We start from the raw sequence: 27,330 nt of genomic DNA, 5'->3' as shown, positions 1-27,330 counted from the left end.
TCTCTCTCTGCTCCTCCCCCCACTTGCGTTCGTTCTCTCTCTCTCTCTCTCTCTCTCTCTCTCTCTCTCAAAAACAAACATTAAAAAAAAAAATGTTAGGGTCGCCTGGGTGGCTCAGTCATTTGAGCGTCCGACTTTAGCTCAGGTCATGATCTTAACGTTTGTGGATTCAAGCCCTGCATTGAGCTCTGTGCTGACAGTTTGGAACCTGGAGCCTGCTTCAGATTCTGTGTCTCCCTCTTTCTGCCCCTCCCCCACTCATGCTCTGTCTCACTCTCCCTCAAAAATAAATATTAAGAAAAAATTTTTTTTAATTTTTAAGAATTTTTTTAGGCTTTATTACAGTTTTAGGTATTTTGAAGGAAATGGCATTATTTTAATCTAGATAGATTATACTCACTTCTCCCATGGACACAGTTTATCGATGAAGTTCAGGAACAACTCACATGAAATTTGCCTCTTTATAGCAGTATGACAGAGGAGGGTTACTAGTATCTTTCTATTCTAGTGTGAATTCTTACCCTCTCGACAACAGTAGTTCTTGAAACTCATTTATAAATTGTTCTCTTTTGTGTTTTTTTTTCCTCTTGTAAAAAGAGTTTTGAACTGTCCCTCATAATTTATTCAGTATTTAAATAGTTTATCAAAAATGTTAATTATATCAATGTAATGTGCTATGGTTTCAGATGGTATTACAAGCCATAAAAAAAAAAAACAAACTGATTTTGTGGGGCACCTGGGTGACTCAGTTAAGCATCTGACTTCAGCTCAGGTCATGATCTCACCATTCCCGAGTTTGAGCCCCGTGTCAGGCTCTGTGCTGACAGCTCGAAGCTTAGAGCCTATTTCAGATTCTGTATCTCCTTCTCTCTGCCCCTCTCCCTCTCTTTCTCTCTCTCACTCTCAAAAATAAATATTAAAAAAAAAAAATACTGATTTTGTTAGCACCCTGTGTCTTACATAAGTTCACATTTTAGTAAGACACATATATGTGCAGAGGCTAATATTTCTCAAGTCACCCAACAAAATCTTTATTTTTTTTTCATGTTATACATATGTACTTCATTAGTCACAGCTTCTACGTTGAAATGGTGAATGTCATTTCTTGAGATAGGAAAATACTCTGGTTCTTTGTGAATAAAGGTGTTTGGAACAGTAAGAGGCCCAGCTTGATAGTCTCCTGGTTTTTTTCATCATTTACCTTTTTCCTTTTAATTTTAATTATTTAATTCTCGTTTTAATTGCTTCTTTTCCTGATTGCTCTACTGATCTTTTTGTTGCAGACCAAATGTCACTGTATGTCTTATGAGACAGCCAAGTTAGAATTCCACTGTCAGGTATACCTGAGCCATTGTTGTTTCTCCTCATAAAGAATTCTGAGGAGGAGAGATTGGGGGTAGAGGAGAACTTTGAGACTGAGACTTATAAAGGGGGAAGCATTGAGAAGAAGAGTGATAGTGAGCTATAGAAGCTGTAGCTTACTTCCTGGGCACCATTAGAAAACTGTTAGCAAAAGGGAAATATAGCACCATCATGTAGGTCGTTTGACAGGATATGTTACCTTTTTAAGTAGAAATGGTTTCTGCATGTTGTTTTGACAGAGATTCATGTGGAATAAACATTTACAGTATATCTGTAGTGGCTAGGGCAACTACGTACACTTGATCTTAGCCAAAAGGCCGAGAAGCAATTAGGGCAACTACGTATATCACGCTTATGCTCTTCAACTGTGCAAACAGAATCCTATCCTGGGACTATTTATTAAGTAGATTATGCCTGTCAACAATAAACTGAAGCAAAATTCTCAAACATATCCTCTCTATAAAAGTAACTGAACATTCACAGCTGACTGAACACCTATAGAGCTTGTTTTGTTTTGTTTTGAGACAAACATGCTAATTCATTAATAACAGAAAGGATTACATTTCACCATCCTGAGACCTGGAACTAGAGGTATAGAGAGGATGTTAGATTACTGCTTGAATCTAAACATTTTCTGCTCTCATTTGTTGAGATTTTCTTAACTTAATTTTACTTCTTAATGAAATAAAATTCCAGTACATTAGATCGCTATCTAATAATGAAGTTATGTAAAGCTGAGAGCCACAGTTAGATTACAAAAATAAAGAACCCATGGTTGTTCAAAGTACTAGAGATATTTTCAAATTCAGAGAATACAGTTTATCAAAAATTGCAGTTTTGAATGCATATATGCCCTTTGACAGGAAATGTGGCTTCCATGGGGCATCTGGGTGGGTCAGTTGGTGAAGGGTCCAACTTTGGCTCAGGTCATGATGTCACGGTTTGTGAGTTTGAGCCTTGCATTGGGCTCTGTGCTGACTGCTCAGAGCCTGGAGCCTGCTTCAGATTTTCTGTCTCTTTCTCTGCCCCTCTACTGCTCATGCTCTATCTCTTTCTCTGTCTCAAAAAGAAACATTTAAAAAAAGTTTTTTTAAATGTGGCTTCCACAATTTTCACATAAAGTCAAGAATAAATGTACAAAGAGTTTATACGATAGCATTATAAAATGGTGAAAGTTCAGAACAACCTTCATCACTAAATTAGGAAGAAGGGTGAAATTATGTTACTAAGCAGTTATTAAAAATAGCTAACTTGGTGGTGGTGTCCCAGTCCAGTAACACAAGATAACTGCAGTGGCACTGGAGGGCAAGATGGAGGGGACAGAATGGGCTGGAGTGCAGAGCATGCAGTCCATCCCCTTGAAATTGGCTCAATAAACACACTGGGACCTTGTCCACTTTTCTGTCAGTCTGCCTACCTATACCCAGCCACCTGTGGTCTCCCTTCTGTCCAAAGAGGTCACATAGCTGAAAAAGAACCTCTTCTCATGCTAGCACTAAAAATAACAAACAGTGAGCAAAATGGGGATCCTCATTCATCTTAATTCCTTAATTTCTTCAGCCCTGAGTCTCAAGATTTTCTCCTCCCCAAAAAGTAAGTCAGCCTTTGCTGTCCTTTTGGCCAGTGATTCCAAACATTTCCTCTGTCGAGACCCTCTTTTGTTGTATACATATCCTTTTCTCCTTCCGTGGATTCTTAGGATTTAAAAGATAACAATCTTTTTCCCCTTTCCAAATTAACAAAGCCTCTGTAACTGAGTGCTAAGGTCAATGCCGTAGGGGTAGACATATCATCAGATTTCAAAGTGCTTTCTGTATGTCAAGCACTGTGCTAAACACTTTATGTGAGTTATTTAATCTTCAGAACAATCCTATAAGGTGGGTTTTATCTACATTTTACAGAAAAGGAAACAGATTAATATTCTCAAGGTCACATGGTAATGGCAGAACCACATATGAAAAGCCTTTGTATGAAACTGCATAGATTATGATCTGGAAGATTACTTCTGGGAGATGGGAGGGATAAAGAAGAGCTTTTAGTTTTTACTCTACTTGTTTCTATATTGTGTGAATTTTTAAATCAAGCGTATAGTACTTTCATAATTTTGAAAAGGATTTTCTCAGAAATAGGAAAAAGAAATTTTGATGATACTAGGCCCTTAATGTAAAATGTCTTAAAGGATTTTCCTTAGAATTTAAAGGTGAATTATGGCTCCAAAGTAGATTTCTAGGGTGGAAAATACCCTTTAGCATAATTCACTTAAAATTTGTAAAACTCAAAGGTGTCTGGCATGGGATGGATAGCCCAAAACTGAGATTTCCCTAAGTGGTTCATGAGACTGTTTTCGTTTCTTTCCTTTTTCTTTAAACTCTACTTTCCGGGGCACCTGGGTGGCTCAGTCGGTTAAGTGTCCAACTTCAGCTCAGGTCATGACCATCTCATGGGTCATGAGGTCAAGCCTCACAGTGGGCTCTGTGCTGACAGTTCACAGCCTGGAGCCTGCTTCAGATTCTGTGTCCCTCTCTCTGCCCCTTTCCTGCTCACGCTCTCTCTCAAAAATAAATAAATGTTAAAAAAAAATTTTTTTTATTTAAAAAACTCTCCTTTTTTTCCTTTTGTTCATTTTTAACGCCTGTAGGTACTATTGGAATGAGCTTCTTTTTTCTTTTTTTCTTTAAACTTACAAGCTAACGTAGTAAATAATCTTTCAAATGTTTGTACTCCGGGGTCCTAGGTGGCTCAGTCATTTAAGCATCCAACTTCGGCTCAGGTCATGATCTCACGGTTTGTGCATCTGAGCCCCACATCAGGCTCTCTGCTAACAATGCAGAGCCTGCTTCAGATCCTATGTCTCCCTCAATCTTTGTCCCTACCCCAGGCTCGCTCGCGTGCGCACGCGCTCTCTCTCTCTCTCTCTCTCTCTCTCTCTCTCTCTCTGTCAAAAATTAAAAAACATTAAAAAAAACTTACCTGGGATCTGAAAAAAAATTTTTTTAATGTTTGTATTCTTGAGAGAATTGTTCAGTCTTATATTGGTATGCACACTTAGAATTTTATCATCTACTTTGAACTGTATTTCCAAGCAATCCAACTCTGGTAGGACTCTGGATTCACTTGGTGTGGGTCACCATGAGCTTTCATAATTCCTTGTTTGTACTATTTGTATTTCTCTTAGAAGGGAATGCTTCCTCCCTACTTCTGAGTGTCTCTTTAATGTATTTTTTCCCTTTGCCTAATTGGGGTGAATGGGGAAGTTGATTAGTTATATCAGAAGAAGTACAGTGTTCACTTCCACATTGTTATTTTTGTTCTCTCTAGCTTCCCATTGACCGAGGTGGAGGAGAAGGAAAGGCCATGTACATTGACACTGAAGGTACTTTTAGGCCAGAAAGGCTGCTAGCAGTGGCTGAGAGGTAGGTTACTCGATTAAATAAATCTGGCCTCACCTGTCACTGTAGTGATTGCCAGGGTTATTAGTATGTCTGAAGAGTGTCTCTTCTCTTACTTCTGGGTATTCCAGTGTTATGTGTAGTTCAGAAGAATGACCTTCCATAGTAGAGGAAAGTGCTCTTCTTTAAAATCTATGAGTTATTGTCACACTGGATAAAAAACTACAACTGTATGCTGTTTCCTAGAGAAACACTTTAGATTCAGAGACACATAGGTTGAAAGAAAAAGGATGGTAACATATTGCATACAAACAGTAACCATAAGAGAGCTGGAGTGGCTATACTAATATCAGACAATATAGACTTTAAGACAAAAAATATGTATTACTAGAGACAAAGAGGAACTTTGGGAAAATAGAACATTATAAACATATCCATACCTATCCTCAGGCCCCAAAATATGTGAAACAAAAACTGCCGTAATTGAAGAACAAAATAGACAATTTAACCATATTTTGTTGGGGACCAGTATCTTACTTCAGAAGATCTGTAGGTAGCGTCATACTTAATGGTGAAAGTCTGAATGCTTTCTCCTTAAGATTGGAAACAAGGTGAGGATGTCTACTCTCACTACTTATATTCTACTGAAGTGGAATATGCTGAATGTACTGAAGGTCCTAAGTCAGTGAAGTCAGGTGAGAAAATGAAATGAAAGGCATCCAGATTGGAATGGAAGATGTAGAACTATCTTTATTCACCAATGACATGCTCCTGTATGTAGAAAATCCTAAGGAATCTACATAGACACAAAACTGCTAGAACTAGATTAGTTCAGCAAGGTTGTAGGATATAGTGTCACTATGCAGAAATCCATTGTATTTTCATATACAAGCAATGAACAGTTCGAAAATTAAAAACCCAATTTCATCATTCACAGTAGCACTGAATTCCATTCACTGTCAAAAAGATCAAAATAGTAATAATTTCAACAGAAGACTACAAAACATTGATGAAAGAAATTGAAGATCTATATAATTAGAGAAACAGTCCATCTTCATGGATTGGAAGACACAGTATTACTAAAGTCTTAATTTTTCCTCCAACTAATCTATGGATTCAGCACAATCCCTACAGAAGTTTTAGGAAACTTTTTTGTAGAAATCAACAAGCTGATTATAAAATTTATATAGAAATGTCTAGGATCCAGAATAGCCAAACCATTCTTAGGGTGGGGGAGGTGAAGAGAAAGAACAAAATTGGAGGTCTTGGTCTTCTTTATTTTAAAATTTACTATAAGGCAACAAAAATTAAGACAGTGTGGTACTGGCATAGGACAGACATGTGAATCAGTGAGACAGAACTGAGAATTCAGAAATGAGCTCTTTAAGTTATAGTCACTTGATTTTTGATAAAGATGCCAAGACAATTTAATGGTTCCCAAATAAGAGTCTTTTCAGTAAATGGTGCTAATGTTGTTGGGTATCAACATGCAAAAAGATAAATTTAGACCCTTAAACCATACATAAAATTGACAAAAATGGATAATAGTCTGATAACTCTTCAAAAAATTAAACAGAATTATAGTATAATTCAGCAGTTCCACTTGTGAGTATATGCTCTAAAGAATTGAAATACAGACTTCGGTACTTGTACACCAGTGTTCATAGCACTAATCACAATAGCCGAAAAGTGGAAACAACCCATTTATTCATCACTAGATGAATGGATAAACAAAATGTCATAAACACACAATGGAATATTTTTTAATCTTAAAAAGGAAGGAAATTCTCATACATGATACAACATGGATGAATATTGAAAATATGCTAAGTGAAATAAGCCAGTTACCCAAGGACAAATTATATGATTCCTCCTATTATATGAGGTACTTAAAGTAGTCAGATTCATAAAGGTAGTAGAACAGTGGTCCCCAGGGGCAGGAGGTGAGGGGAATTAGGAGTTATTATTTAAGGGATACAGTTTTAGTTTGGGATGATAGAAAGTTGTGGAGATGGATGGTGGTGATGGTTGTACACCATGGAAATGTACTTATTGCCACTGGACTGTACATTTTTAAAAAGGTTGAAATGGTCAATTATATGTCATGTATATGTACTTTATTATTACTATTTTAAGGATGATGGTCCTAAATAAAACTAATACTATAAAACTTAGGACAAAAGGGCAGACAAAAATATTGATGTTTTTATTTTCATCAAAATTTGAAACTTGTGTGTTTCAAAGAACATTAGTAAGAAAGTACAAAGACAACCCAGAGAATGTCAGAAAATATTTGCAAATCATATATCTGAAGGGTCTAGTATCCAGACTATACAAAGATCTCTTAAAATCCAACAATAAAAAGACAACCCAATTAAAAAATGAGCAAACTATTTGTATAGCTGTTTCTCCAAACAAGATAAATGGTCAAGAAACACATGAAAAGATGCTCAACGTCATTAGTCAAGGGGAAAAACAAAACCACAATGAGATACCACCACCAGGGTAGCTGTAATAAAAAAGGTAGTTACAAGTGTTAGGGAGGATGTAAAGAAACTAGAATCCTAATTGCTGGTAAGAATGTAAAATGGTCCATTCACTTTGGAAAACAGTGTGGCAGTTAAATATAAAATTACCACATAACCCAGCAGTTTCACTCCGGTCATGTATGTACCCAAGAGATATGAAAACATATCCACATACAGACTTGTATATGGATGTTTATAGTATTGTTATAATAGCCCCAAACTGAAAATAACCCAATTGGCAATCAACTCATGAATGAACAAAATTTGGTTTATGTATACAGTGGAGTACTATTCAACAATAGAAAGGAATGAAGTACCGATGCATGTTATAACATAGATGAACCTCAGAAGACATACTAAATGATAAAAGCTAGGCACATAAGACCACATATTATATAATTTTATTTATATGAAATTTCCAGAAGGAGAAAAATCTGTAGAGACCATAGATAAGTGGTTGCCTGGGCAGGGAGTAGGAACAGGAAATAACTGCATATATACTTGATAGATCTTTTCAGGAAAATGGAAATGTTTTAAAATTAGATAGTAATAATGGTTGTACAACTCTGCAAATTTTATTACTAAAAAGTCATTCAGTTGTACACTTAAAAGCAGGTCAATTTTATGGCATGTAAATTATACCTCACTAAAGTTGGTAACAAACGTCCAAGTTTCTCTGTCCCCTAATACATCTTTCAAATAAACTGTTGAAAGTTTTACTTAATTTCTCTTGTCTAGAGTCAAATGTGATAATTTGGTCCCTACCACACATTTTAACGAAACCTAGTCATTAAATATAATTTAATTGCATGTTTAGACATCAGACTCAAGTTGAAACTTGACTGGCTAAGTTGAAAATAATTTTTTTTAGCTTTAGAATTATAACCGAATTCTCTTTCACAGTTTACAATTTGAGGGATCCAGGGTATCAAACATAAACCATTGAGGCAAAAAAATCATTTGGAACCATAATTACAGCTCTTTGTGTCTGCTTATAAAATCTTTCAAAAAAAGATTCACTCATTTGCAACCTGATCTTAGTTTTATTTTTCTTTTCTTTTTTTTTTAATGTTTATTTTTGAGAGAGCATAAGTGGGGGAAGGGCAGAGAGAGGGGGACAGAGGATCCAAAGCTTGACAGCAGCAAGCCCAATGTGGGGCTCAAACTCACTAACCACGAGATCATGACCTGAGCCAGAGTGAGCCACCCAGGCTCTCCTGATCTTCATTTTCTAAAGATGGGTGTACTACACTGTATCTTCCCTCCCAAAGTTATTTTTGTTCTTGTACAGAAGTCACACTTTTAATTTTTAAGTACACTGTTGCAGTAGCTGAGTTTTTTGAGTTAGAATTTTGCCCAGTAACATAAATGAGTGCGCAGATAGGATAGATGAGATAGTAAAATGTTGGCTATGAGGACAGGGCTTTGTTTTGATCACTCACTGTCTACCTAAGCCCTAGAAAAGGGCATTTGGCATTTATTAATGAATGTATTAGTATTTATTAATTAGGGCCATGTTTATGGCTGTTTTGTCAACTAAAGGAAAAATGTTTATTGTACTTTTTTAAAGGTTTTCTTTTTAAGTAATCTCTACACCCACCATGGGGCTCAAACCCACAACCCCAAGATCAAGAGTTGCAAGCAAGGAAAAATATGTTTAAGTAAAAATGTCAGTCTATTTTATCACTTCTACCTATCAGAAAACTTTTTGTAATTGAATTTCTGTTTATGTATATTGCGTTTACATTATAGTTCTGAGAAAGTAACAGCACTTCCTTAAGCTAGTACCTAATTTCCCTTCACAACAGAACAACCCTCAATTTAGTTGTTGAAGAATACTGACCCACATCCAGGTTACTATAACTCAGGGCTTCTCCAGAATACAGTCCTCAGTATAGCTGCATTAGCATCACCTGGGCACTTGTTCACAGTACAAATCCCCTGACTCCACTCACATTCTACTGAATCAGAAATTGTTAGGGAATCAAAATAGGGTCCAGCAATGTTTTAACAAGCTCTCTAGGTGATCTGGATGCTTGCTAAAGTTTAAAAGCCATGACCAAGTGTCACCACCTTTTTTGAAAGTTCTTTTAAATACTCTCAAAGAATGCCAGAACCCCCTTGAAGCCCATATAGCTGTTTTTCATACTTACGTGTTAAGAATCACCTGAGGTATTTGTTAAATATATAAATTACTGTACCTCTTACCCCCAAATTGTGATTTATTAAGTCTTGGTTAGGCCCAGGGAATTTTTTTTTATAAGTGTTCCAGGTTATTCTTGAGGAAGTTCTGGAGACACTATGAGAAGGAATACTTATTTCTAGCCAACTTTTTCCATGTTATGGGAATTGAAAATTCCATGTACTGCTTCAGGAATGTAAGCATCGAGATCCCTATAGTGTTTCTTGTGAATGCTGCTGACAGGCCAGAGTAACTCTTTGTTTTTCTGGTGAACCATCCTTATTCTTATAGCAAAAGATACTTTCCTGATAGATGATACTAATGTTTCTTCAGCAAATCTAGACTTGCGTAGTGCAGTACTTAGGCCTCTTGAATCTTTTTTTCTTACAGCCGTGATTTAAATATGGAAAATTTTATCTCCAGTTTAACTGGTCAGGATTCCAAGATAAAACTCTATCCTTATTGCATCTCATTATCTTCATGCTCAGACTTAATTCATTATCATCAATCCACTTAATGCCAAAGCTGAACACGTACTTGTGTTGATAATGACAAAGAATAGCAGGTGAAATGTCCATAAAGTATAAAGATGATGTGGAAAATTCAGTTGGTTACAGTGAGATATCCTGATATTGAGGTTTACCTCATTGCAATGCTCTATCCAAGTGCTAGAATATTCCTGTTTTTCTGTTCTGTTGGGGAGGAAAAGCCAGAGGAAAACTGTTAAGCTAAATCTCCGAAGAATAGGTTTAATGCAGTGTATGCTTTTGTAAAGATCAGAGTCTCCACATAGACTGCTTCTATAAAAGACTGACAGGATCATAAACATAGAAATTTATGGTTCTCAAAGAATTACAGTGCCTTGATTTTGTTTAAACAGATTCTCTTTTAAACTATGACATAAGTGAGTTGGTGTACTTTTGAACTGTAATGATTTTAGGTGACGTTAATATGAAAATATTACTTGGGTATAGTGGTGTGGTTCTCTTTGGGTTATAGATAAAAGCTTTATTCAGTAACATTTATTCAGAATTTACTAGGTATAAAAAAATGTGCTAGGGAAGAGAGGCCAAGTTTTTCCCTCAAGAAATTTGTAGTCTAGTAAAAGAATGGTAGGGTGGCTCCTCAAAAGTGCCATATGAAGTCCTAAACCAAATTTTCTAGAAGTGCACAAGAGGGAGAATCACATCTATTTGAGAGGTGCAGGGGGAACCTTTGTAAAAATGCAGGCATTTAGTTGTGTCTTGATAGATGGATAAAATCAAAATATCTTTGAAGAAATGGGTCTCCATTATGGTATATTTAATGAAAATAAAAGTTGTCCTACTCATACCACTTTGAGCATTCAAATCTTAGGGTAGCAGTTAGAGAGGTATAAGAAAAAAAAGATTATTCTAAGAAAATAGAAGACATCTTACTTGCCTTTTTTTTTTTTTTTTTTAAGTTTGAGACAGTAAGAGAAAAAGGTCCTCTTATATGCTAATGCAAAAGGAATGGCACCTGGGTGGCTCAGTCAGTTGAGTGTCTGACTCTTGGTTTCAGCTCAGGTCATGATTTCATGATCATAGGATTGAGCCCCAAGTCCAGCTCTGAGCTGTCAGTGAGCCTGCTTGGGATTCTCTCTCCACCACTCTCCTGCCCCTAACCGCTCTCATGTGCGCGCTCTCGCTCTCTCTCTCTTTCTCTGGAAATAAATAAACTTTAAAAAATGCAAAGGAAAAAATCATTATTGAAGCACATGATGAACTAAGGTATCACTTATTTAACCATACTGGATACATGTCTTATAATCTATCTTAACTGTAACTGGTTACTAGTAAGAAAAGAAAATAGAAGAAATGAAATACAGGAGTACCTGGGTGATTCGGTCAGTTAAGTGTCCGACTCTTGATTTTGGCTCAGGTCATGCTCTCACAGTTTGTGAGATAGAGCCCCGGGTCAGGCTCCATGCTGACAGTGTGGAGCCTGCTTGTGATTCTCTCTCTCCCCCTTTCTTTGTGCCTCCCCTACTCGCTTGCTTACTCTCTCTCTCAAACTTTAAAAAGTAAAAACCTTTATTTAAAAAAACGAAATACACTTCTCTTGAACTTCTTCGGGTCTGTTCAGAATGTTTTATTCCTGTATAACAATAGTTTACATGAATTTAATTGACTTGAATGATGATTTGTTTCAGTTCCAATTCTGTCATGTTGCTTTGATTTTTCCAGGAAACATTTGGAACATTACATTTAGAAATTTCTTATTTTGGCTCAGGAGTCCTCAAAGACTAAATTTGATTTAGCCTGAAGTCCTGCCTGGTAGATCTACTCCTTCTACTTTTAGTAAAAAAGGAATTAATATTCTTTGGTCATAACATTTCTTGCCTAATCATCCAAGTAATTTCTTTGTTAATTTCAAGTCTGCCTGAGTTTTGTGTGCAGTCTAAAAATGTTCTCTATTCTCTTCTAGATACGGTCTTTCCGGCAGTGATGTCCTGGATAATGTAGCATATGCTCGAGGGTTCAACACAGACCACCAGACCCAGCTCCTTTATCAAGCATCAGCCATGATGGTAGAATCTAGGTCTGTGCTCAGTAGAAGACATGGAATATGTTCCAGAGCGCTTACCCTGAATTTTATGTAGGCTATGTGACAGAATTGATAGTAACTTGAATTAGAAAGGGGAGGTGTAAGTTTTAGTTCCACATTCTTGCATTGTGGGTTCAGGTCAAGTCGGTGTTAAAAAAAATGAAACCACTGGGCACCTGGCTGGCTCAGAGGAGCATGCAACTTTTGATCTCGGGGTCGTGAGTTTGAGCCCCACGTGGAGTGTAGAGATTATTTCCAAAAAAAAAAAAAAAGATGAAGCCATAGTCCACTTGAACTTACTGGAAATTTTACTTATTACATAGTGCCTCAGATGTGAATACTGTACAAATATTTTAATTAACACATTTACGTACGAATATAACTATGAATATGAAAGTTTAGGGTAGTAAGGAAGGGAGCAGAATCTGACACAGACTAGAAATAGGCTTCATAGAGTCCTTGTTTCCTATAGGTATGCACTGTTAATTGTAGACAGTGCCACTGCCCTCTACAGAACCGACTATTCGGGTCGAGGGGAACTTTCAGCCAGGCAGATGCACCTGGCCAGGTTTCTGCGGATGCTTCTGCGACTTGCTGATGAGGTAAGTTGTGGGATAGGGACAGACCATGCCTAAGTTTCAAGGTCCTTGCTGGGAGATCAGAACATCAGTACCTGGTGTCATGAAGATAACAGGAAGAGATATATATATTAATCATTCTTTACTTTGTGGGGAAAGGGGTGGCAACAGTAGGGTTCTTTGAATATCTGGCCACAAAAAATGACATTTATTGTTTCCCCCATCAGTTTGGTGTAGCAGTGGTGATCACCAACCAGGTGGTAGCCCAAGTGGATGGAGCAGCCATGTTTGCTGCAGATCCTAAAAAACCTATTGGAGGAAATATCATTGCTCATGCCTCAACAACCAGGTAAAGTGATGGGATAAGCGATTTTGTCTTGGGGTGTCATATTAACTGAAGTAAACATGAAGATATAACATTTCCATTAAACCTGGTTAAAGCTTTTGTTGTATAATTAGACACAGGAGCCCTTGCTAAATCTAATTGTCATGCCCTGGTTAGTACAGATGTTTGCTTTTAGTTTACAAAAGAATGAAAAGCCCCCAAATATGAAAGAATGAATATGAAAGATAGGCCTCTTCCTTGTTAGTAAAAAAGTAATTATTTCAAAATGTTAAATTCACTAAGGTAGGGGCAGGATAGAAGTTGATTCCTCCAGGTTGTAAATGTCCCTAAGGAATACAGAAAGATCCCCAAAGTCCTAGGAAGTATATATCTGGAAAAAAATTCATATCTACCATAAATAGGAAAAAGATTTTAAAATTATAATAACTTTGGTCTGTTTCTTTGGGTCAGACTGTATCTGAGGAAAGGAAGAGGGGAAACCAGAATCTGCAAAATCTACGATTCTCCCTGTCTTCCTGAAGCTGAAGCTATGTTTGCCATCAATGCAGATGGAGTGGGAGATGCCAAAGACTGATTCATTGGGGCTTTTCCTGTGATAAAGCTTAAGTGCTACAGCCTAATGGAGAGGACTGCTCCCTGGGTCTTCTTCACAGGCCTCTTCCTGTTTTCCTGCCAGAAAAAGGCTTCTGGAAAAACACCTATCAGCTTTTCTGATGGTGTAAACAGGAGACAGGTCAGTAGTCACAAACTGATCGGAAATGTTTATTCTGTCTGGAGTTTATTAATGTCTATGTGAATTATTTGGGGGGAAGTAAGGAAGATGTTTGACATCGTGCCTTAGGGTTGACTCAAAACTAACAGATGTTCCTCTGGCCAATCTTTAGTTCCCTTGAAGACAAAAGCTGGTGAGACTGGACTCTTCTCTATCTGAACAATGTTGAAATGCCTGGGTGGCAAAGGAAGTAGGTCTCCTCACTGGTGTGTTTGTTTTGTTGTTGTTGTTTTTTTTGTCAGTAAAACTGTCAGAAGTAGGTTTTTAAGTTAGTTTGCCTGAATTATAGAAGAATTTGTTTTTATTTAAGGGCTACTGAGCAGGCCTACTGGGCTACCAGCCCTTCAACATCTATGTGCTTGTTTTTTTAACTGCTAAGAGTAACTCAAGATAATTCTGGAATCTTAATCATTTCAGAAGCTCTAAGTAGATTTAGTGTGGGGCTACTAATAAAGTAGTTATTTGTGCGGTTTATAGGAGTTATTTTGGTGTAAGCTGAATATTTTAAGAGAGGGCCTTCAAAATAATTTATTGGCACTAACTGATCAGTTTCTATTGCTTTAAAATTAAGAATTTTAAAGGGAAGTCATACATTCAGATGATTTAGCTTACTAGCCTTCAATGTAATAGATATTACAAGATGAATATCCAATGACTTTCCCATGGCCTTTGTCTTAAGCTTTTGTTATAGACTCCTGATACTTGTCCATTACTATTCTACTTGAGGGGTTTGAGATACTTCTCTTCTTCCCCTTCAGACTTCTACTCAGGTTGAATTTTAACCAGCTTTTCAAATTTCAAAGGGCCTCTCGGCTAGTATTGGAAGGAGAGGCATAGAAAATCTCTGCTGTTGCCTGTGTTGATCCTACTGTATGTAGGGAAAAAGGAAGACACAGTCAATTTAATGCAGCTTTGTTTAAAGAATGGAGTAGCTCTCAGGTCTTGTCCTTCATTTCTTTACCACAAAACAAACCTGGGATGGTACATACATATATAGTAAGCCAGAGTGGCAGATTCTGGAATGGAAGTAAAAGGATTTCAATCCTTTAGCCCTATAAATTTGTCTGAATTATCACAGGTGAGATTAGGCTTTGTGCTGTTGGCCATAAGAGTCAACTAGTTAGAATAGACCTTGGCCAGCCTTTTTTACTTGTAACTAAAATTTCCACTGAAAAGAGCTTAAACTATTAGGTGCTATTTGTCTGCAATAGCTTCTGTAGTAGGAAGTAGTTATGGAGATGTCAAGCAAGAAAGGGGAATATGGTCACTTCTAATCAAATTTGGTTTATTTCAAGTTTGTACCAAAATATATTCCAGGCAACTCCTCAGATCATCATTTCACAGTCTCCTGTCTTATGCACTGTGCCCTTCTAAAAGCTGCTGGGATTCTATTCCAGAAGTCAAGTGTTCCAGCCCCTCAGCCCAGGAATATAGTTAGAATTCACATGATAGGGGAGAAGAGGGCAATATTCTTGGGCTGCTATGACCTTTCCTTTTACCATGATAGGGTATGGTTTTAGGACTATATACTTTGGTGTTGAATATTAATCAGTAGAAAAGATTAGAGAGTACAAGTTCTGTGTTTTGTTCCCATAGCTCTTTGAAGTTCATCCACTCACAGGCTAAAGGCAGCCTTCGGTGCTAGTCTTGGTTTTTCAAGAATTCACTTAAGAGAACTACAGAAATCCAGGCCTCAAGTACTTCCCCAATTTCAGATTAGATAAGGGATTAGAATAAATTAACCAGTGGGCAAGGAAAGAAATTGGGGAATGGTTATAGATACCAGCCAGGCTCGGGAGTCAGGACCCTCACTTAAGCAGTCTTAGATTCCTGATCTAATAAGCAGGGCAGTCTTCCTCAAGTCATGAAGGCCACTGAAATATGATTATTCTCTTAAAATTACTTCCAATTCTTCCAAGTCTTTCTGGAAAGCTGAATCCTAAGGAGACAAGAGAATAAAACCAAAACTAGACCAGAACTCGAAAATCTAACATTTCCCCAACCACTGATACCTGAGAAGGGCCCTTTGCTTCCTTTTTACCTACTTTCGCAGGACAGCCTATGAAATCTGCCTCCTCCCCTAGGTGAGGTATATATAAAAGAACCTATATACAATTTTCCAGGGAAGATTCTTTCCTGAAAAAAGGTCACATGATTCAAGGGCTCTTCAAAGTATTACCTCATTGGTGACATCTGGCAGCTCCAGGGCTAACTCCATCCACTGTCTAGCTTCAGGGTTTTTTCCTAGTTCTCTGTAGCACTGAAAAGATACAACAGTGAAAACCTGGGAGAAATACCACCAGAACCTGGCCTTTCAGGACTTCCCACAAATAACATGTTTTCATTGATGCTGAAAAAGGCAGGTGAGTTTACCTTGGAAATATATACCCTCCCTGCTTTGGAAAATCCTGGCTGTAGTTCTTCAGCCTAGAAAAGGGAGGAATGCGGTTCAGTAAGGGGATTACCATGTTCAAGTCAGGCTGAGGTTTATTAAATAGAGCTTTCCAGTTCCCAACCCAAAGACTGATCCAGTCATCCAGGGAACTCTATAAGCTATCCAAGTAGTTCTGATTTTCCCATAGAAAATTGCCCCCTACCAGAAATCTGTCCCTTCCTTCCCGATACCTTTAGGAAGCTCTGGAGGGCATCCTGCACAGTGGCACTGAGAGGGCTTTCGAACAAGGCTGTAGCAGTTTTTTTCTCTAGCCAGCTCAGGTGAGAGACCTGCCACCAAAAGAGCAAGGTATAAATAAAAAGTTTTAAGTATCTTTAAGAACATCAAATATTCTGTACTTAAAACATGGTCAGATAGGGCTGGGTCCAGTCACCCATAACACAACCATTCAGAGGAAATGGGTACTTGAGCCAGACCAGGCTACGGCCCCTGCTTGCAGGTTTTCACTGCAAGGATAGCAGTGTCATGGGATACTTAGGGCCTTGATACCAGGCCCCAGAATTTAGCTTACCTGGTAGCACCACCTGCCAAGAAGAAAGTGAGCCATAGGGTTTTCTGGCTGGAGAGCAATGGCTTTGTCCACATGCTCCTGAGGGGAAAAATGTAAATCTAAACTACCATCAGAGTTGCTAAGGGAAGAGCAAGTCGTAGACACTGCAGGAGCACCCTTTGCAAGGAGCTGGGATAGAGCAGGCAATCTGGAATAGAGCAGTACAAGGGAAGGAAGAGAAGCCTTTCCTCACCTTGAAGCTAAAGCCACTCTGGATGCGCCTCTGGATGCTCTCATGCTCAGCCAGCTGACCACAAAGCACTGCATACCTAAGGGGGAAAGTGGCAGCGAGCTCAAGGACAAGGAATGGGCTTCTCATCAACTGCCCTCTACCCCCCTCAAGTAGAGCTGAAAATAGCATTTTTATATGTATAAAACTCTCTTCATAAATCTGTAGTCCCAATTCATATTCTTTAACAAACACCGGTAGGCTCACAATTCTCCAAAGTATGCTAGGTACAAAAAAGTGGGGTCCCACCACAGTAAGCTTCTCCTACTTAACATTTAGGCAATGTCTCAGTCCAAATCTCCACTAATTTCTCCATGTAAGGAATATAGCCATGGTGGGGGCATAAAAACTTAAAAAGTGGATCTAATAATCATCAAAACATAAGGGACCTAAATACATTGCTTATCATCTCCTGAGCAGACACTAAAAGAAGGTCTACGTTAGCTTTAGAAGTATTTAAGTATGTCCCTGGGAAGCTGTACTCGTGGACAAATTGGGATGGGATACTCTAGGAAATTCTAATGTTAATTTGGGAACCAACAGAAGCTGATGAAGACAGGCTTCAGATTTATATCCTCCCACGCAATCAGGGAACAAACCCAGCCAGCTTTCCATCTTCAAAAACAAACATCTTACTACCCTATCTCCCCAGCATTGTTTCTAGAAGCACAATTGACATTAAATGACCAAGTTGCCTTTTCATTTATTCACTTAAATATCGGGGGCATCTGTATCAGATACTTCCAGAGGCGCATTTCCATATTTCCTCCCAAACATCTGTTCTCCAAGAATAAAGTGTAAGGCTATTTTCTATCCTGGGCAGTCCAGGAGCCCCAAGGAAGAACACAGGGAAGTGGCACCAAGGACCTGATCCCTGCGAGGAGCTCTTGCAGAGACAATCTGAGGGCAGAAATATGGAAAGCAAGGGAGAGGTGGGAAGAGAATTTTCACTATAAACTCTTGAGGTGCTGGAAACAGGCCCCAGGACACCAGTTGGATTTGACCCGTGGAAGTTGGCAGAACCTTGCCTGACAAAGACCACAAACAGGGTTGATGTTGTTGTAAGCTGATAAACTAACTCATGCAAGCCAAGCAAAGAAGCCAAAGTCCACCACCAGCCAGGGACTGCAGCTAGGGGAAGGAAGAGCTTGTGCAGGACAAACTACAAACTGTGCCAGCTTCCTTGAAGAGCCAAGAACCCACAAATTTTGTAGCTAGGATAACTTTTAAAAAGCTATGCGTTTCTCTAAGTCCCAACAACAAATCCTATTTCCCCTTGCCTCACTCCCAAGGCACCTTCCAAAAATCGACCCCCCCCCCCTCCCCCCAGGTCCCTGCTCCCTCTCCTGTCTCCTTTGGCAAGCGCCTTTGTGGTCAGGGCAGAGAAATGGCTCTCTTCCACTCTAACTCATGCTAACTCTTCCCACAACCCTGTAGATTATTACCACTGGTGACATTCAGCATTCTCATCCCCCTTCTCCAGAGCAGCCTCTGCCTCTTCTTTTCCTGTAAGACAAAGGTAATCCAGAGTTGACAAGGGTTCCCATGCACACTTCCACATCAGGGGCTCTGGCAACAATAACTGCTCTAGCTCTTACTAATCCCTATCCTGGCTAGATTTGTTTGAAGTAATTTTGAGTTTGAACAGAATGAGAAGCTATAAATAGAGCGAGGTGAAGCAGAAATTATCCCTGAGAAGCTTTCTGTCTTTGTCATCAGCTGCCCAGCTACCTTCTGTTTTGTTTTGTTTTTACAGCATCCACCTGATGTGCTCAAAGCATTTTAAACTTTTTTTTTTTTTTTTTTTAATTGAGAGAGAGAGAGAGCACAAGCTGGGGAGAAGCAGAAAGGGAGACACAGAGTCCGAAGCAGGCTCCAGGCTCTAAGCTGTCAGCACAGAGCCCAACTCAGGGCTAGAATCCACACTGTGAGAGCCAAAGTCAGACACTTAACCAACTGAGCCACCCAGGTGCCCCTCAAAGCATTTTAAATATAAAACAACCCAATGGCAAACTATTCCCAACAGACCTTATCTTAGAGGGTTGTGGACAGGCTTCAAGGTGTCCATGTATTCTCTGGAGTTGTATAAAATTTTACCTACAGGTACATTTTATTGAGGAGAGGGCCTACAACTTTAATCAAATTCTCTAATGGATCTGTGTTCCAAGATTAAACACAGCTCTAGATCAAAACTCCTCACCAGAGCCAAATGGACCAACGTCTGACCAGAGATGACATTCACTTAGTTTTCTAGGCACTAAGACTGATAAAGAAATCAAGGCCTAAACACATGAAGGCTCTTGACAAGAATTTTCTAGGCTAACAAGGAGCCCGGAGCCCTCTAGCTGGAGAACATCATGCCTACAACACTGGAGAAAAGAGCACACTGCAAAATAGGACTTCTTGATTAAAGCTGAGAGGGCTTCAAAGGGAACATGGAGAAAATGGAACAAAAGTAATGGGTTGAGGTGATAGGCTAGCTGATGTGAAATGTTTCTTCATGCTGAAATTATAATTATGGTATAAAGTTGCATATGCAACAAATACATTTTTAAGATGGCTGATGAGAAATAACACCCCTCCCCAATAACCTTTCCTCCACCCCTTTTTAAGACCACTCTTTTTTATTTTGAGAGAGAGGGCTTGTATGAGCAGGGGAGGGGCAGAGAGAGGGAGAGAGAGAGAATCCCAAGCAGCCTCCACACCTTCAGTGCAGAACCCAACATGGGGTTTGAGCCCACGAAACCTGAGATCATGATGTGAGCCAAAATCAAGAGTAGGACACCTGACTGAGCCACCCAGGCACCCTATAACCTCCCCTTTCTAAACAATGACCAACTGTGGCCCCATCAGTGGGAGGACATGGTCTCTTAGTGGATTTTTCCCTGCCCACTTCAAAGCACTCTCTTAATAGAAAAATCAGAGCTGAGAGTTTCTTCCTGCCAAGTTAGACATGAGGGTGAAAAGATATCACCTAAGATCCCACATAATGGCCTCCTCCTGGTGGTCCGACTTTTAGAGATAGAACAAAATGAAGAACTTTAGACACATCAAGGATGGTCCTAAAAAAGCCGCGATTCTAGAAGCAGGGCCTCCAAAGATGTTCAAGCTGTCCTCCAGCAGGAGTAGACTTGTACAGAATTGCTAAGCTCTGCAGACCAGACCAGAGCACTGGCTATGGCTGCTCTAATCACCACTCTACCTTCACCTTCAGGTTTCATCCTGGCTACTGGTACTAATAAGAGATGATCAATGATCAAAAAGAAAGGTTCTTGTTGATACCAAGAGTCCAGATATTAGCCCAAAAGCTGATCAGAATCCTCACCTGAAATTTAGGAGGGAAAGCAAAAGCTTTTGAGAAGAAGCAAACAGAAATTAAGCACCTTCTGTTAAAACTTGGAGATTTTTCTGAAAATATCAATAAACATTCAACTCAACTGGCCTAGTCTTTCTATATTGACAGAATTCTACAAATGACCTTGAGGTATGTCAGATTCTACATTAGCAAAGACTCAATGTTTGTAAGTGAAGAAGTAGACATGTCCACTTTGGATAGTTCAACTGACTTTAGATAACTGAATAAGACCTAGAAGTCTATTGATGGTGCCTGACTTGGGCTGTATGGCTAGGCAGGACCCATCTTCCCCACAAAGCCAGTCATTTCTCAAAGTCCCAGGATTCTCAGTGATATGACAGGGAAGAGCCCTGAACTTGGCATAATTCAGATGCACCCTACCTCCCAGGATACACACTTTGGTAACAGTTGCTAAATTGATCCCAAAGACTCCTAAGCTAGCAGTAGTCTTCCAAACTACTCCTTACAGGCCCTCACCGAACATTCCACTCCTGTTCTTAGAACACATGCTCCACAGGCTCCGTAACAAACCAGATACCTAAGCAACAGCAAAAAACCCTCTTCAGATTAATAAAGTAGGCTTTGACCTCTCTTGCAGCTGGGGAGTGAGAACAAAGAATTGCACTAGTTTGATACAACTATCCCTAAAAACATTTGCACCTGTATTAATCATGATGTGCAGAGAAACAGACTGTGCTGTCTCAAGAAGGAAGAAGCCCATGGGAACCAGAGTTTGTGCTGAGTGAAAGAGGGAGCCACAACTGCCCTGACAGCCTACATCTTCTCTTAGTAGTTCCCCTGAGCCCCAGATGAGCCAGCTATACCCCTAGAATCAGTCACCTTCCCACCAGGAATCTGTCAGCACTTACCATTTAGGGCATATGACTTCTTCTCGCTCACCTCCTCAGTGAGCTCACACATGTCACTGTAGGCCCGGGCCAGACGCCAGAGAAAATCCTGCTGATTTCCATACTGCAGACCAAACAGAGGGATGGATAAGGCCCCTTTTCAGCTGCAGAGAACTGGGGCTCTGGCCTTCTCCCCACGCCCCTTTCAGTTTCCAAGCTAGTGTGTTATAAACTGACATTAGGCCAGCCTTATACACAGTGTTTCATCCCCATGTCCTCCCACCTGCACTTAGCTAACTAAGGACGCATTATCTCTAGACAGTAGATTGCACAACCCCTCAGAGTGAGGGCATTCTGGCCTGACACCATGAGGAATAAAGGTCAACTCCAAGATGAAGTGAGGCACAATGAAAGAGAAGTCTTGCTGACACAATGAAAAAGTGAAAATGCCCAAGAAAAGGAAAAATTCTAACTGGGGTATTTATACCTGGGTGAGCATAAATTCTAGCAGTGAACCAGAGAAAGGAACTGTGGTTGAATGACCTATACACTTGTTACAGAAATTTCAAGTAGGGCAGGCAGCTTGGGCTCTGCCTCAAGGGAAATAAAAAGAAAAACTATTCTGGTTCTTTCCACATTTCTCTCTACTGTAAGAGGTAGAGCTCTTTAGCAGTAGTTCTACAGGAGGCAGAGGACTGGGGAAGAAGCTCTAGGGCAGGAGGCACACCTAGGCCCCTGGGGGCAGTGCGTGGCCTACTTGAATAGCACATGCAGCCCTGGGGGGTACATGCAGAACCAGCCATCTCACCCTCCCTTCCCTTCCCAGGTCACCTTTCAGGCTTATCAACTACAGGGGCCTGCTTTCATTCTCGGAGGGTTGGGGGTTAGTAAGGGCAGACGGAGCTGGAGCCTCACCGCCAGCTTGTTGTTGAGCAGCAGCTGGAAACCCTCCCGCTTGCCCTGCTCATTGCCCTGGTGTAACTCATCGGCCTGCTGCAGGAGGGGCAGCACATCCTCCAGGCCAGGGGAGCCTCCAGCCTCCAGGGCTCTGGCTGCTGGGCCTGAAGCCACCTCCACCTCCACCTCCAGGTCCAGAGAATCCTTTCTTCCCATCTTCACAGTCTCACAGCTCACTTCGTCTTCCCCGTCATCACTTTCCCTGTCAGAGTCATGCTCGTAGTCTGACTCAGCGTTGGCCGTTGTATACCTGTGGCAGAGAAATGTAAGTGACAGGGTCAAGGGAGATTTTTTAGCCTCAGAGCCCTAGGGTCTATCCCCACCCACAAACAAGGGCTCTTCATGGCACTGCTGTCCAAAGCCCCAAGTAAAAACCATTTCTATCACTTAAGGGCAGAAATTAGTCCTTGAGAGAAAACTTCCCAGGGGGAACTATGGGCTGGGAAAATGATGCCTCCTGTAGGGAAAGAGTGACCAGCGGGGGACACTGTGGCAGCCAGGGGCTGATGCTGAGCTACCGCCAGGTCAGGCAGATAATCAGAAAAAGCCTAGAAGAGAAGCTGCCTAAAAAGTAATGTACCAAAATACTGCTAGTAGATCTCAGGGTAGAAGAATTAAAGGTAATATTTTTTGTATTTTTTAATATACAGGACTGCTTTAGTGAGCATATATTCTTATAAGTAAAAAAAGACATACTTAAGATAAAAACTATAATGTAGGTGGAACTGATCTCCTGAGCTAGATTCTCACCAGGCTAAGGGCCTGTCAATCATTTTTGTTTTAGCAGCCAAAAGCACCTGCCACAAACAATGTGGTTGGGTGCCAGCCTCTGAGGCCACGGGCAGCCCAAATAGCAACGTTTTCTTTCTCAATTCAAGGTACACCTCTCCTAAGTCAGCAGCCAAACCCAAACCACAATAGGAGTAGCCCTTGGAAACCTTAGGAACTTGCCAGGGATGGGGAAAGGCCACTTTGCAGCTGGAATCCGGAGAGGAGGAAGATCCAAACAGAACCCCCTGGGAAGGTATCTCTGGGGCCACCGTAAGAAATGCCTCCTAGGAGCCCCCAACCTTGATGCCCTCACTGAAGAGGAGGCCAAGTTACTCTTGGCTTCATTAGCAGCTGATTGGGATGTTCTCCCTAACCACCAGCTGACTCAGACAAAAACTGAGAAGGTACGGCTTTCAAGGGCTAGAACCGGACACCAGAGCAACCTCCAGACTTGAGTGAAGGCAAAGCAGGTTCTGTCAGAACCAAAAGGTTCCTAAGCACAAGGAGGATCTTAGGGCCATTTAGGGATAAGACTTCCTCCATCCCGGAATGAAAGATAGGGACAGGATACCTGTGGCTGAAGAAGAGATGAGAGGGAGACCTACAAATAAAGACAATACAAGACCACTTAAAGTTGGGCTGAGAGCTGTAGGTCAGAAAGCCAGACAGCAAGGAGTGAAGCTCCATCCAGAAGTACCAAATGAGCAACCAGACCTAGTGCCCCATCCATGCTGCTTTATCAAGGAGCTTCCAGACTCATCTAATGAAGCGTCCCAGGATCAGCTACTATGGGAACTTGTAAGGTATTGAAAACCTAACTTCACCTTGCTGAGTAATGTGACCCAAGTTCTTTCCCCTCTAGCAATGTGCAGTAAAAACTTCAGAAATTAAAGGGACAAGGAAAAGTGGCATTGGATTTTACAAACCAACCTGGCTGGTGATGAACAAGACCACACACAGGCAGCCTAGAGAAACTCCCAACCAATTCTTACAGCTTGGACAATAGCCTGCCCCAAATGAGAAAATCAAATCAGAGTCTACTAGTGCCTCTACTCATGCCAGCCAGGCCCAAAGGCAAGATGGGTAAATGGGTTACCTGGGACAAAGAGCTGGAGTCTCGTGTTTCCTGTTGCTAGAAGGGGAGACACCATTGCCTGCTGCTGAACCCCCTCCAATTAGGAGTTCTAATGAGGAGTCTCCCAGGGAGGGACCCCTACCCTTACCCCTTTTATAGCAGAGGCATCTGCATAGTCTCTCCAGAGAGCTCACATGGCTGAAGAAAAGGAGTGGTCAGGAGGGATTTTGTTGCCACCCACGGAGTGAGAGCTGGTGGGTCCTTGTGAGGCAGTGAGGCTGAACAGTGCACCTCAGCCTCGCTTCAGGGAGCTCTGCTCTGCCTCACTAATTTGCAACCTGGCTGGGTGGCATGCAGTGGGTGGGCAGACACTATTGCTCAAGCACAGACATCAGCCTTGTGAACTGCCAGGGCTCAGCTACAGGGGCTACGTCTCTACAGTGATACCATTTTCTCACGCTTAGACCACCAGTCCAGGCCTTGGAGAAATCAGACAGGAGAGAGAGAGAGAGAGAGAGAGAGAGAGAGAGAGAGAGAGAGAGAGAGAGAGATGTGCCTTTTGTTTAACATGCCCTGAGGCTTTTGAGGTCTACCAGGGACTGGCAGGGACCAGCAGGGACCTTTGAAAAGTCTCTTTGGAGCTGTGCCCTTGGGTGGAACACACTGTTTCCATACAAGGTAGAGGATCCATGGCTCCCTCGAAGCAAGGAGGCTAGAGCTACGCTACTCCAGCCCTTGAGGAGAGCCCCCAAGTCAGTGATCAAGGACTCAGTTACACGCATATCCCCTTCTTCTGACAATTAAGTTTCTTTGACTCTTCCTAAACCCCATTAGAAGGGCTGAGCTAAAACATTCAAAGACAACCAGGCATGGGAGACTAATTGGTGAGGGAGATAAGACCAACCTAAATGAGGTGATAAATGCCCAAGGAGGGGTGGCAATGGGGTTGTAGGCAATCCTTGGCTGGGATGCCTGGGAAGGCTTGCTGGAGGAGCTGGTGTTTTAGGGGAAGCTGCATTTTGACCAGGAAAGAACTAAAGCTGTGTTTGGTACAATGGTCAGGGAACAAGCTCACGAACCCACATGGCGATTCTGCCTCTGCCACATTCAGTCGATCCCCTGGGAGTTCAAAGTTGCTCCTTTATTTGGAAGAAAAAGGCAATACAGCTTTTAGGGGAGTAGGGCATCAAATAGTCTTAGCATTTCATCCCTCAAAGAAGCACTCCTTCCCTGGTCCCACATGTTCAAAGCTATTGCAGGGTTTATGGTCTCCTCCCAAAATCCCCCCTTGGCCTATATGGCACTGACCATGGCAAAAAGAATTATCCACCATGGCCACTGCCCCAGATAGGAGCAAGCTAAACCAGAGTCTTGCACCACGAGCCACCATCAGCTTCTACGTGCCACACGATCGGTCATGGGCTGAGCTTGCTGGAGCTATAATTAAGAAAGCCACCCTTCCTCTTGTCCCATCACAGATGGCTGATGGGCCTGTCCTTCCCTTTATGGCCTTGGGAGCCCCAATGAGCACTCCAAGCAGTGAAGCACCCACAGGCCCCCCTGGTTAAACACCCTGGCTCTCACTCTTCCCAGAAGTTTGTACAACTTCTTAAAATCATCATTAAGAGTCTTGAGTTCTACATCCTGATCTTGGGGAGAGCTGTGACCTCTCCTGTTCTACCCTCTTACAAACATCAGTTTCCCCACCTCCAGTGACCTGCTAAAAATGGGTTGCACAGAGATGCTCCTTAAGTCTCAGGGTCCACTTTGTCCTTCTTTCTTTTCAGTCCAGATGTGTCAAACATGAATTCCATTTTTGCCCCCTCCTCTAACACAGCCTTCTGGAAACAGGCAGAAGTATTAGGTAAATGGAAAGGGGCCATGTCCATGAGCCCTTGACAATACAGATAACAAGGATCAGACAACCCCAACAACAGTAGTCAGAAGTGGAGGACTAAAGCTTGTAGCAAGAGGTGCCCGAGCAATAATCAAATCCAGCACAGATACCCCATGGCAGTAATATCGAAAAAGAGAGTAATAATATCATTCTTAATTTTCTTAGAAAACCAATGAGGACAGGCAGGAGAATATAATGGCCCAAACAAGAAAATGAGGCTGAAATTTTCTGAGTAAGATGTACTGAACAGATACTACAGCTGTGGATAGTATGGGTAGGTCTTTCCTGGGCAGTGAGCTGTGGCAGCTCTTTAGTCCATGGGAAGAACTCCCAAGGGCTGCATGGAACATTTCTTCCTGAAAAAGCTTTTCTATGCCCCAACCACCAAGCCAGGCCTTAAATCACAGACCCTCTACCCCTGCAGACGAGCCCAGCTGAGCCTGCACTCAGTAGCTGTATAACCTTGGGCAAGGCATCAAACCTCACTAAGCCTCAAGTCTCCATGTGTGAAACAGGGAGAAGAGCAGCATCTACTTCATAGGATCCCTGTGAGAATTAGGTGAGGAAATGCCTCTAAAGTACTTAGCGTGCTGTCACAGGAAAAATGAACAGTAGTTACTATCATAAGGTGTTTCAGCTAAAGAACACTGCTGAATGGCTGTGTGCATGTTTATAATTAAATCAGCCCTTCTGTCCCCACATAAGGCTGGGCTATTCTCTGTGCCACTCTTTTTCTTGAGGAGGAAGAAAGGTCAGCCTTGAGATCTCAGGCCACCTAGATGACTGGAGCCAGCAATAGACAAGGGCAGAAGCTGCCAGTGACAGCATCAGGCACAACAAAAATGTTCATTCAGACTCCATCCTTGACACAGAAGTTTCAAAATGGCACTATTGGCTTAAAATCGAAAAGCCCTTAGCCTGACCATGTTTGGAGGCTGTCCACCAGACTCCTGCCTGCTGCCCATATCACAGTAAGGCCTACGGTCAGAAGTGCTAAGCTACCAAGTACTTGGGACAGTCAGCTCCCACCTGTGAAGATGCCAAGGGAGCATGAGCAAGCCTCCCGTGTGGGAACACAGGAGCTCCCAGGAGAGGGGAGCACCATTGGTGCTTGGAGGGCTCTGTAAACCTGGCCCAGCCACTGAATGCAGGAAATAAAGTCATAACACAATGCTTATAAAGTCCTTGTAATAGGGGCGCCTGGTTGGCTCAATCAGTAGAGCGTGTGACTCTTGATCTCAGGGTCGGGAGTTCAAGCCCTACATTGGGCATGGAGCCTACTTAATTAAAATATTTAGGAGTGCCTGGGTGGCTCAGTTGGTTAAGCGTCCAACTCTTGATTTCAGCGCAGGTCATGATCCAGTGGTTCCTGAGTTCAAGCCCCATGTTGGGCTCTACATTGGGAGCATGGAGCCTGCTTGATATTCTCTCTCTCCCTCTCTCTCTCTGCCCCTCCCTTGCTCTCAAA

The 27,330-nt window shown here is 41.3% G+C and overlaps 2 protein-coding genes across 6 annotated transcripts in view; one reads left to right on the top strand and one right to left on the bottom strand.

The window, feature by feature from the left end:
* RAD51 (RAD51 recombinase) overlaps positions 1-14,370 on the top strand; it is a 34,052-nt gene extending 19,682 nt beyond the window's left edge. For all 3 annotated transcript variants that reach the window (XM_027066961.2, XM_015064926.3, XM_015064925.3), the window contains exons 6-10: positions 4,681-4,775; positions 11,910-12,023; positions 12,502-12,631; positions 12,835-12,956; positions 13,404-14,370. In XM_027066961.2, the coding sequence (XP_026922762.1) occupies positions 4,681-4,775; positions 11,910-12,023; positions 12,502-12,631; positions 12,835-12,956; positions 13,404-13,527 (585 nt within the window). In that variant the 3' untranslated portion in view covers positions 13,528-14,370. The remainder of the gene's footprint in view (positions 1-4,680; positions 4,776-11,909; positions 12,024-12,501; positions 12,632-12,834; positions 12,957-13,403) is intronic.
* RMDN3 (regulator of microtubule dynamics 3) overlaps positions 11,800-27,330 on the bottom strand; it is a 26,565-nt gene continuing 11,034 nt past the window's right edge. For 2 of the 3 annotated variants that reach the window (XM_053224152.1, XM_015064922.3), the window contains 9 exons: positions 22,078-22,369; positions 21,184-21,286; positions 18,405-18,465; positions 16,924-16,999; positions 16,692-16,769; positions 16,351-16,449; positions 16,099-16,152; positions 15,905-15,985; positions 14,990-15,664 (listed from right to left, as the gene is read on the bottom strand). In XM_053224152.1, coding sequence (XP_053080127.1) covers positions 15,611-15,664; positions 15,905-15,985; positions 16,099-16,152; positions 16,351-16,449; positions 16,692-16,769; positions 16,924-16,999; positions 18,405-18,465; positions 21,184-21,286; positions 22,078-22,369 — 898 coding nt within the window. In that variant the 3' untranslated portion in view covers positions 14,990-15,610. Of the gene's footprint in view, positions 12,703-14,989; positions 15,665-15,904; positions 15,986-16,098; positions 16,153-16,350; positions 16,450-16,691; positions 16,770-16,923; positions 17,000-18,404; positions 18,466-21,183; positions 21,287-22,077; positions 22,370-27,330 lie in introns of those variants that run through there. The other variant, XM_015064924.3, reaches the window with a different exon arrangement.

The sequence above is a fragment of the Acinonyx jubatus genome, chromosome B3 (assembly GCF_027475565.1).
Source record: "Acinonyx jubatus isolate Ajub_Pintada_27869175 chromosome B3, VMU_Ajub_asm_v1.0, whole genome shotgun sequence".
Taxonomy (NCBI): Eukaryota; Metazoa; Chordata; class Mammalia; order Carnivora; family Felidae; genus Acinonyx; species Acinonyx jubatus.
This window is presented reverse-complemented; position numbering and strand designations above follow the sequence as displayed.